General features: G+C 42.5%; 1 protein-coding gene across 1 annotated transcript in view; it reads right to left on the minus strand.

Moving 5' to 3' along the window:
- AFF3 (AF4/FMR2 family member 3) overlaps window positions 1–11,861 on the minus strand; it is a 399,168-nt gene that overhangs the window by 24,278 nt on the left and 363,029 nt on the right. The window contains exons 11-13 of the mRNA XM_015429703.1: window positions 10,410–10,534; window positions 2,839–3,040; window positions 1,642–1,769 (exon numbers count right to left, since the gene is read on the minus strand). Coding sequence (XP_015285189.1) covers window positions 1,642–1,769; window positions 2,839–3,040; window positions 10,410–10,534 — 455 coding nt within the window. The remainder of the gene's footprint in view (window positions 1–1,641; window positions 1,770–2,838; window positions 3,041–10,409; window positions 10,535–11,861) is intronic.

Raw genomic sequence — 11,861 nt, forward strand, 5'->3', positions numbered from 1 at the left:
ATTTCACCCAGCTTTTATGGGGCCTCTGTATATCCAAGTGAAGAGCCAACCATAACCTTCAAACGATGGTGTACAACAAAGAGATTTACAGCCTAATCAGTTTAACAGAACCATTAGTAATATTAAACTTCGTATTTTAGTTAATTAAGAAGTAGCTACTTTCTTTTATTGGTGTCATGACTGTCATGTAAACAATTGACTTATTCATCTGTGAATTAATGAGATGGTCATTTGACAATTACATTTAGTTGGAAGAATTAAGTATTCGAAATGAGTCTTGAGTTTAGGGAGCTCATAATACCATACTGACATACATTTCACATTGATGTATAATTGTTACTGATCATCATGGTTTTGTATATTTAGTGATGTATTGTTTATGAGGGGATTTTATAAAATGGAAGATGGTTTGCATAGATTTGGGATTTTCATATCCATCGTTTAGGGTCTTCCCTTCACCCAAACACACACACACACACACACACACACACACACACACACACACGATTCTGAACTGCTCTAAACTTTTTGTTCTCTTGAAGCATTTTCAGTCATTATCAGGCTGGTTGGGGTGTGTGTAGTGGTTAAGTGCGTGGACTCTAATCTGGGAGAACCGGGTTTGATTCCCCATTTCTCCACTTGCACCTGGCTGGATGACCTTGGGGAAGCCGTAGTTCTGATAAGAGCTGTTCTTGAAAAAGAGCAGTTTCTGTCAGGGCTCTCTCAGCCCCACCTACCTCACAGGGTGTCTGTTGTGGGGAGAGGAAGGGAAAGGAGTTTGTAAGCCGCTCTGAGACACCTTTGGGTAGTGAAGGGCGGGGTATAAATCCAATCTCCTCCTCCTCCTCCTCCTCCTTCTGCAGTTGTGGTACCCAGCCTTCCTTTAATACCCACTCCTTTTTCTTTTGTTGTTGTTGTTGTACACAGAAATGTAACATTTGCTTGTTAGCCCATTTGATGGGGGGGCGGGGGGAGAAATTTAAATAAATAAATAAACAACATGAAAAAGACCCCATAAAGAGACTTACAGCCTTATCTGAACTATGGCTGCTTGGAAGCAAGCCCTATTGAGTTCAGGGAAGACAGTGTTCATTACAGTGACAGAAGTATTTTTACTTTATTAGCAAACGGTTGCTTTCGTACTGGCCATACGTCTAAGTTTCTGACATCTAATAATGTGCCAAGAAAAAAGCAGTTCCTCTGAATATTAAGCCGTTGGCCCCCATTACAATCACAAAAGCCGCAACAGGACCACCCATAGCCTGCCCAGACTGTATATCTATTCTTACAGCGTTCCCCACATATGATAACTAAAAGAAAAAGACTACATATCACACCCCCAACCAGCCTGATGGTGACTGAAAATGCTTCAAGAGAACAAAAAGTTTAGAGCAGTTCAGAACCCGTGAGTGTGTGTGTGTGTGTGTTTGGGTGGAGGGAAGAGCCCTAGCCTTCTCAAGCCCCTGGCAACAGAGAATCCTGGAAGGAGAAAAGTTTAGGGGGGGTTTCCAAGTTGTTTCCCTACCTCTGCATTTCCTTGTGGGTCCCTTATTTGTGCAAATCCACAGTAATTCTCCGAGTAACACATTTTCCTAAGAAACTTACTACATTTGTAGTGCTTAAGTACTATTCTTTACTCACCCATTGTTACAGCTGAGCTTTGTTCTTCTGCAGTCTTTGTGTGTACTGGGAGTAGGAGACCAGAGTTCTTTTCGGTACTGTGCCTTGTTGTACAGCAGACCATGTTCTGAACTGATGTGCATTGCTTTCTGGACCATCAATAAAGGAGACTGTTAGAACCGCACAGGCAGAAGCAACCAATACAAATGGTAATTTTCTGTCTACATTTTCTGTCCATGTTATCATTTTCATTCAAGGGAACAATCTCATAAATCAAATTGTAACCCGGTAAAGATTGCTACTGTTGTCTATTCATAAGTTAGGCAAAAGTAGCTGAGAAAAACAAATACCTAAACATAATCCAAAGGGCTGCAGGTCTGAGATCAAATGCTGTCACCTAATTCTTCTGCTTGATCAATCATGTGAGTTTTAGCTGTTTAAACCTAAACATGAATACAAATGATAGTTCTGAAGAAAAGAGCATACTTCTTGTTTTCAAATAGTCCATATTTGTGCCAGAGTAGCCACCTTCACAGAAGAGGCTTTCCTTCCTGTGCGTGAGAGAAGGGGGAAATTCTTTTCTGACATGGTGACATTCTCCTGCTTTTTCTACAAAAAGTACTTGTTTAATTATTTCAATATATTTGCCATCTGATTAATCAAGGGCATGTTTTAATAGAATAATGCAACATTAATTGGTTAAGTGTTGCAGCTATAATGAGATCTGATATGAAAACATGGCAGATTGATTGTTTTCCCTGAATGGCTAATCTGTATTTTTAAAGTTTCCCATATTTAAATAATGGCTTGGTACAAGGGAAAGCTACTGATATGGAAAAACAAGAAAAGTCCTTGGATGCATGTGCACAATTCTTTTGTGCACAGATTAAGGCTACAAACATTGATGTAAGATTTGTCAGTTTCAAGGGCGTTTGGGGTTGCCAATCTCCAGGTGGTACTTGGAGATATCCTGCTATTATAATTGATCTCCAGATGACCAAGATCTGTTCCCCTGGAGAAAATGGCTGCTTTGGAGTGTGGACTTTATGGCATTGTACCCCACTGAGGTCCCTCCCCTCCCCAAGCCCTGCCTGCCCCAGGCTCCATCCCCCAAATATACAGATCTGTCCCAATCCAGAGCTGGCACTCCAAAGGGAGTTCCATGTGCGCACAACACCACAGCCAGTTTTACTTTTCACATGCTGGATTCAAACTTACACTGAAATCTCCAGGGTGTAGGTGGGGCTGGATCTCACTCCTGTGTTTTTTGCTTGAGGATAAGGAAGATAATAGGTGGCTGCCATTCAGTCTGTTAGAGGAAGTCAAATCAACACTGAAGAATTTGTGTTTTGATGCATCAGAGAGGGGTGAGACAGGCGACTGAAGTATTTTCTCATTTTTATTTACTGGTATTGCCAAGCTGCAGATGGAAATTACAACAACGGAGGGTCACAAATGCCAGCTCTGAATTTTATAGAATTTTATATTATTATCAGTTTCAATTTACTGGCAGGATGAACCACGTTGGCTATCCCCCCCCCCCAAATCCGGAAACAATGTTAAAGCATCAGCACTGAGGAAAATTTCCAAATCTCAGTTACATTTTTTCACCTTTCCTCCTGGGCATACTGTAATACTATGGTTAATATCTACCTAAGTACTTATAATAAAAAGGGATAAATTGGGAGTTGCTCACTATCTTTTTAAAAGCGAGTTGGAAAATACAGATGAAGCTCTTAATAGTAAATTTAGATTATGGAGCTCTACTTTACCTTTATAGGTGACATTTTATAAGCCACAGCAATAAAACCACCTGTGAACTAAAACTGAAATAAGCCTGCAGGTGGCTGGAGTCTTTGAACTTGGTGACCAGGCTTTCAGAGAGCTGTTAAGTTAACTGGATGCAGGTCCAGAGGATAAAGTGATACACACGAGCATAGATGACAAAGAGCAAAAGGAGCATACAAAGGAAAATAGAGAAGTACCGGTGTGCACTTATGTTCTAAAGTACCAAGGTTTATTATTATTACTTACACTCCTATTGCAAAATTCAGCAGCTACAATTCTTATCTAACAAAGCCTTTTTAGAGGGGAATGAGGTATGCCAGACCTAGATCTCTGATTCAGCTCAACATCATTTAACAGTGCAAACTTATGCACAGCTCCTCTAGTCTAAACCCACTGGTTTGGATCCTAAACCCAGCTTCTGTAGTGCTGTGTTATGGGCTAGTCCTCCACTGTGGAGTACATGTCTCTGGCTCATGCAAGACCAGCATCTTTCAATGAGCTGAAAAGCACCTAATGCCAGAAGAAAGTGCTGTACAACATCATTTTCCCAATGACAGACTGGTGTGCTGAGAAACAGAGAGAGAGAGGGAGGGAATGCAGCGTGCAAGGGGGAAGAGAGGAGGAAACGTATAATCCGGCAGCACATTTCCAATCTCCTGGGATTACAACCAGTGTTCCCTCTAAGGTGAGTTAGGGTGAGCCAGCTCACAGATTTTTTAGCCTCCGGCTCACACATTTTTGTCTTAGCTCAGGAAGGAGGGCTCCAGAGCAAACTAACTGATGCAGCGGCCAAATCACTCGCTCACAACGTCAATGCCAGTAGCTCACAAAGTAGAGTTTTTGCTCACAAGACTCCGCAGCTTAGAGGGAGCATTGATTACAACTGATCTCCCGGCGGCAGAGATCAGTTCAGTTGGAGAAAATGGCTGCTGTGGAAGGCATTATGCCCCACTGAAATCCCTCTCCAAATCCCACCTTCCTCAGGCCAGGCTCCACCCCCCCCAAATCACCAGGTATTTCTGAACCCAAAGATGGCAACTCTACCAATCCTCCAAACCAGGGTTTTTTTTAATGGGGGAACACACAGGAACGGCGTTCCACCACCGCTTCGACAAAATTCTTTTAAAACTGCTTAAAAGTTCATGGGTTTTCAGTTTACAGATTGAAAACTTCATTTCCCTCTTGAGCGTTCTGGCACCTCTTTCCCCCTCCAAAAAGGCCCGCTCCAAACCACTGCTGGGGGAACCGGGAATGTAACGTAACAGAACTCACATCCTAGCTTAGCAACAGTTTTTTTTCAAGCAGCCTTTTAAAACCATCAGCCAAGACAATTATTCTAAACTGAAGTTTATCACTGGATCTGCAGAATGCTAAAATGTAGGTTTAAGTAGTAAGGGATTTTGTGGCAATGGATGTTTACAGAGAATCGTAGTGGCATGCCAACCCCACAGTGGAATAGTATGTGTTTAGAAACACAGCTATCCATATAGAAGCGTTTGTGCCAACTGTGGTCAGTTAAATAATTCCTTCCGTTAATGTCCTTGTTACAGCAAGCAGTGGGGTCAATTTTTGCCCTCACTGTGTAGAATTGGCTTCCTAAGTGGGTGAGGAAGGGGTCATACCTCTCAGCCTTTAGGAAGGCCTGCAAATCAGTTCTATTTGAGACAGCATGTGGTTGATATTCTCCCTCGATGGTATTTGTAGTTTTACTGGTGAGCTGTGTTTTATGGTCTTTCCTCTCTTTAATAAACTCCGTCTACCATATCACATATATAATTGTCAAGGTTGGTAGGCTGTGCCTGGCAACTGGTGGGAGGTTCAGGGGCAGGGACATGAGGGGAAAGGTCCGATGTCCTGTGCACTGCTGTGTTACTGCCGCAAAAAACCTGGAAGTGGCTTAGGGTAGCTATAAGAATAATTGGAATTGCTACTTTCCCCCCAGAAATGACACAGCAGTGCACAGGACGCTGACTTTTTTACACATTTTCTTTTGCTGCCACTTGGAGCGGCAGGAGAAAGAACAGCTGCTAGAGGGAGGCCTTCTGCCACAGTGGGAATCCTGGAAGCCCTAATAATTGTGGAATTATTTCTGTTGCAAATCCATTTTCAGTATTTTGTAAGTCACCTTGAACTACTGGAAGAATGAGACAGAATTATCCCATTATTTTAAAAGAAACAGAAGAAATTAAACAATGCCTTAAGAACAAGTCTTCATCCTGACTAAGAAGAAGAGTCTACAAACTGGCCAGCTATGAGGTAATTGCTACATCTGTTTGTGAAGGGGTCAAATAGTACCTTTTGCTAACATTTCATTCTTGTATACAACTGTTCCATCATCCCTTATTTCTGTGTCTTTCTTCCTCATCCTCCCTCTGTCATCTTCCATCATGTACCCCCAACCTACATTTAGATTGTAAACTCCTCAAGGCAAAGTACTGTCAGTGCTTATGTTACGCCACAGTATACCACATACACTGATGGCAATTTTATATTATATCTAATTTCAGCACCATTGTGCAGGTCAAAACACTCTGCACAATCGGGCCATACAAGGATATGACAGATGTTCCTACAAACCTGGAGAAACCTTCAGGATTATAGAAACATCTGAAAACAAATAAATTAAAACAAAAATAAAAATTCAGGTTAGGTGTTAAACTCCCCCTAAAAGTGAAAAGCAATGCATGGGATGGAGAGCATACAAGCCTTGTCCATCCATCAGTCAGCCCCAGGTGTGGATGACAGAAGAGGCAGAAAGAGGTATTTCATTCACTTTCCCCTTGCCTTGCCACAGCCATCTACTGACCTATGGGTCTCACAGTCCCCCCAAAAAACTTCCCCGGGGTCAGAATAGACTGCAGGGGAAGAGGAACATAGGAAAGATCAGTGACTATTGGCTCTTTCAGCTGACAGATCACTGGATCCAACCTATTGTTTCTACTTGATATTTCAATATTGTGTAAATTTAGCAGTGTGCGTCTCGGAGTAATTCTCTATTTTTCTTTAGAGAACTCATTTTAGAAGGATTATGCTGGTGTAGAGCAGGATGCTTATTGCACTGATTCTTCATATTAGGATTTTCCTTTAAGGAAGAGGTTCTGCTATAGCTAATCTCTTTTTCTCAGTACTTTACGGACAATATTTCCCCCTGGGAAATGCAAGTTTCCTTCCTGATTATCATACCTATTGAGAAAGACTGTGGAATTAGGGCTGTGAAAGGAATCACAACTGGCTCCTCGCTAGTGCCCATGAGATCCCTAGCGAAAGGAAACGTATCTCTCTTGTCTTATGGCCATAACATTTGTAGCCTTTTCTTAAATTTATAATAATTTCGGTGTTAACGTTTTACAATGTGTGTGTTTTACTAGAGGTTGAGCATCTTCCTGTTGTACTCCTTGTTGCACTCATGAAGTCTCCAAACAGCAACAGTCATAAACAAGAAGCTGAACACCCCATCTCCAATGCTTCAGCACACTGTAAATCTTTTAATTTTGTTTTTTTCTTCCTACTTCAATATTTGGGCCTCTGTCCACAGATTCCCCAAGCCCCTGCACAACTTCATTAGGATGTTGAGATCAATAGCTCAAGACACACCATTGAAGCTGTAAGCTTCTAGGTGCCGGCACACCTTGATGACATCATTTCTATATATGCTGCACGTTAAGCCTCTACCGGACCAGTTGTTAATTTGCAACACAGCAACCAGACAAACAACATGTACTCTTGTTTTAAAAAATCCTGAGATGTGTCCGCTTCAGGACTTGTTAGCAGAACCCAGTGACATAGCAGTTGTGTTAAGGGAAGGCAGTCTGATCTTGCCAGATCTCAGAAACTGAGCAGGGTTGGTACTTGGAAGTGAGACCTCCAAGGAAGGCAATGGCAAACCACCTCTGCTTCTCACTTGCCTTGAAAGCCCCTTGCTGGGCTCACCATACGTCAGCTGCGACTTGATGGTACTTTACACACACACACACACACACACACACGCACACACAGAGCGAGAGAGCGAGCGCTGAATTAAGAAGACTTCCATCAATGGAGCTGGTAAATTCAAGTGACTGAAGTAGAATACCATGACAGGCTTAGGAGTAAGTTGCAATAGGGCTAAGCTTACAGTCTCAAGGAGGGTTGCTGATCTCCAGGTGCAGTGTGGAGTTTTCCTGGAATTACAATTGATCTCCAGACAAAGATCAGTTCCCCTGGAGAAAATGGCAGCTTCAGAGGGTGGCCTCTATGGCTTCACATCCCTACTGAGCTTTCTTCCCTCCCCCAACTCTACCCTCTCCAGGCTCCACCCCCAAATCTCCAGGAATTTCCCAACTGAGCTGGCAACCCACACCTCAGAGCACAAAGAGGGTTGTTGGGAGGCTTGTGAGTGCCAAGATAATAATCTCATAAAGCTTAAAATACAGAGTCCCAGAGAGGGTACGTGGAGCCATTGAATAATACTACAGAAGACCGGCCCACATATAGTGAACACTACGACTGGTATGTTGCACTCTATGATACTCCAGATGAAAAGAACTGCTGAACTACATAGGAGACAAGATATATTGCTGCTTTGGCCATCTGACATACTCACAGAAGCCATGCATCAAATCTTTCACTGAAATGGCAACTTTGCCACAGAAAAAAGGGAGCCCTTAATATGGCACACACACAACGATCTTCAACATGGAAGGGCTCACACAGAAACTTCTACATATAAAAAATGAATAAAGTTTGATCTGAGCCCCTGAACACCTTTTGGAAATAATCTAATCGTACAATTCTAAGAGTGCTTTCCTGTCTTAAAATACAGAGTCCCAGAGAGGGTACATGGAGCCATTGAATAATACTACAGAAGGCCATCCCACATATAGTGAACACTATGACTGGTATGTTGCACTCTATGATACTCCAGATGAAAAGAACTGCTGAACTACATAGGAGACAAGATATATTGCTGCTTTGGCCATCTGACATACTCACAGAAGCCATGCATCAAATCTTTCACTGAAATGGCAACTTTGCCACAGAAAAAAGGGAGCCCTTAATATGGCACACACACAACGATCTTCAACATGGAAGGGCTCACACAGAAACTTCTACATATAAAAAATGAATAAAGTTTGATCTGAGCCCCTGAACACCTTTTGGAAATAATCTAATCGTACAATTCTAAGAGTGCTTTCCTGGGAGTAATCCCCACGGAATAAAATAAGAATGTCTTCCATGTAGACCAGCTTAGAATCGCTTGCTAAGAATCAGAGCAGATTTTATGAATAAAACAGAGTCTGCTGGGAGCAACTTCTGTGTGATGACTTGACCTCACTGCAGCCATGATATACAGCACCAGTCATCATGTTCTTTTGGAAGCTGGCATAAAGAGTGTCAGTGACAACATCAGCTATTTCCCAAAAACAGATGTGCCAGACTGGGTCCTCTGTACACCAGGCACCTAGAATAATGTAATGTTCAACTCTGTATATTATGACAGATGCAGGGGTAAGCCATCCTGCGGAGTATGTTTCCAACAGTTACTATTTGATGTTCAGTTTGAAGGCCAATTCATAAGCTCACTCAGCAGCACGATCACTGCTTCAACTGACTTTATTTATTTAAAACTTTTGATCACGTTTCCATTAAAAATATGCTTCAATAAGTTTACCAGCAAAACACAACATATAAAAAGAGAAACCAGCAGCATAAAACAATAACAATAAAATTAAATGACCAACTATCTAGCAGACAAAAGTAAAACCAATTAAGCCTCCTTCAGTGATACACCAACAAGCAAAAGGATTTAGTTGTCAAGAATGGGTCATGGTTGGGAAGTAAATATAAAGCACAGCACGAAATCCAGCAGATAAAACACTCCAAAATAAATAATCTAAAGGCCTGGGAGAAAAACGTTTTCACTTGCTGCATGAAAGATAACAAATTTGGCATCAACAAATTTATATGGAGGGAGTTACATAATCATGGTGCCACAATTGAAAAGTCACAACCTGTTTGTAAGGTTTCAACTAAGACCGTAGTGATTTCTATCAATGCAGTCATTATTTTGGGGTTTGTAAGGGACAGCTGCAATCAGCACAACCATGTTGGAGCCATGTCACACAACTGGTTTGCTGTTAGGTACAGTACCCACATTGTTGCTTTCAAATAATTACTTGCACAACACTGGCCTCGGCCACACGACTGCGCGATCAGGTGTCGGGTTGAGGTCCTGTCGAGCTCCCGTGGTTAGGGGGGAGGTGCCGATCACACGATGCGGCAAAGAAGCGGAGCGGTGCGCCAAACGGGGTTGTGTTTTGTTTTTAAAACTGAAATATGTGCATGCTCCATTGGGTGCTTCTGCGCATCCGTGGAGACTTGGGGGAAAAAACCATTTTTGCGACGGGACATGGGCGGGCACCGGAACTACCACGGGAAACGCGATCAGACGCCCGGCCTTGCCCTGCGGTTTCCGGAAACTAGTACCTCCGAGGTACTAGTTTTTTACCCTGCATCTTTGGTGGGAAGCCTCGGGTGCGCCACGGGAGCTGTACGCTTCCCAGATGTGGCAGTGAGATCGCGCCCAGAAAATCCGCCTATCTTCCATCTCTCTAGCGTGCCTAATGCTCCGTGTGACGGGGCCACTATATGGAATGGGAGGGATTTGGTGACCAATGTAAGGTGCTTGGGGTGAAGTTTATAGCATTAATGGGGGGGGGGGTTTATGCTGCAGAATATGCCTGTTTTAAATTATTACCCAGACTGAGTCTTGGCAATGGAAGAAGGTAAAAATAAAAGCAAACAGTTTTAACATAACTATTGATGCTATAGTTATTCATAACTGTTTCAGCTGTTTCATAGAACAAAACATTAAAAAGTACATAAAATCAGGTAATTGTAACCAGTGGTGAACACTTTCTCATCCAAGTTGTACTAATTAAAAGATATCCATTCCCTTAGATACCAAATTTCTATTATATGCTCTTAAGGCAGAATTTTATCCAATACTGAAAAATATATACCTGTTTTTGATCATATTGCAATGATTTGCTGTTGAAATAACCTGGGCTGAGGAAAATAAATAGGAGGAACATTCTTCTTCTGTGTGAATCTTCTTGCTCTCCCTAGTCTCATCCTCATTTTCATACTAATGGAAAGAAAAAAAGTTCATCATATAATGAATTTTACCCATAACAATACCATCATTGAATAATGCAGTGCTTGTATTGTATTTGTAATTTATACTGAAGTTATTCATTTTATATATAATGTATCATGTTAACTTATCACTCGGGTGATGCCAAGTAACTTTGGTTTAGAGATCCAAATATAACTGTAAAACAAACAAACAAACAAAAACCTGGTACTTAATTCAGATAAATATTACAGAACTTTCATTTATTAAAAAAATGTATAACAGCCCCTATACATGCTCAGTAAGCATCTCAAACAGTTTTGTGGCCTGTACTGGTTTAGCTGGGATTCTTGTCAAGTAACTGGATTGCCCTGATCTGGATGGCACAGGCTAGCTCGATCTCATCTGATCTTGGAAACTAAGCAGGGTTGGCCCTGGTTAGTCCTTAGATGGGAGACCATTAGAGGAAGTCAAGGGTTGCTAAGCAGAGGCAGGTGACAGTAAACCAGATCTGAACATAAGTCAGCTGCAACTTGATGGCACTTTCCATCTTCACTTACTGGATCCAAATGTGCCCTTCTGTATCTTGTGCTTGAGAAAAGTAACACGAAACCCCAAAGGCTATTCAGTTTCTGCAGGTGGGCTGCATAGCCTCTTGTCACAAGTGGAAACATTGGAACTGCTGTGTCTTTGCATAAATACTTCCACTCTGCATGAATGCTTTCAGAAATGTTTGTGGATCACCACTATTATCTAATTTATTTAGTGCATATCTGAACTGCCTTTGCCCCAAACATGTGCCCCCAAGGCACTCTGTTATTATAAAAATAAAGGCTAAATAGCCTACAATATATGAGAAAATATTTCAGCAAAGTGGCCAAGTTCCCTTAAACTGTGCTAGGGGGTGCTGGTGCACAAAATTTTAACAGGCAGCACAGGGATTTCTGCTTCTGGAAACAATGGAGGATGGGGGAACTTCCTTCTGGGGTGCAATTCTATGATCCAATCTTTTTGAAACTGTGTGTGTGTGTGTGTGAGGAGAGGCACCAGCAGCCATGCGGCAAATTTGGTGCCTCTACCTAACCCCCCCCAGTCCTAGATACCCCCAGATTGATTCTCCATTATAACCTATGGGAGCTGGATAGGGTTGCCAAGTCAGAAGTGGCGCTGGAGCGAGGGACTCCAGCGCTGCCTCGGGAGTGTGCACGCGCAACCCCGTCGCCCGGAAGTGACGCGACCACACCAGGCACGCTGGGGTGGGGCCACAACCATCCGAGGGAAAACCATAGAGTTTTCCCTCAGATGACCGTGGCCCCGCCCCCAGCGTGCCCGGCGTGGT

The sequence above is a fragment of the Gekko japonicus genome, unplaced genomic scaffold, assembly GCF_001447785.1.
Source record: "Gekko japonicus isolate JY-2015 unplaced genomic scaffold, Gekko_japonicus_V1.1 scaffold782, whole genome shotgun sequence".
NCBI lineage: Eukaryota > Metazoa > Chordata > Lepidosauria > Squamata > Gekkonidae > Gekko > Gekko japonicus.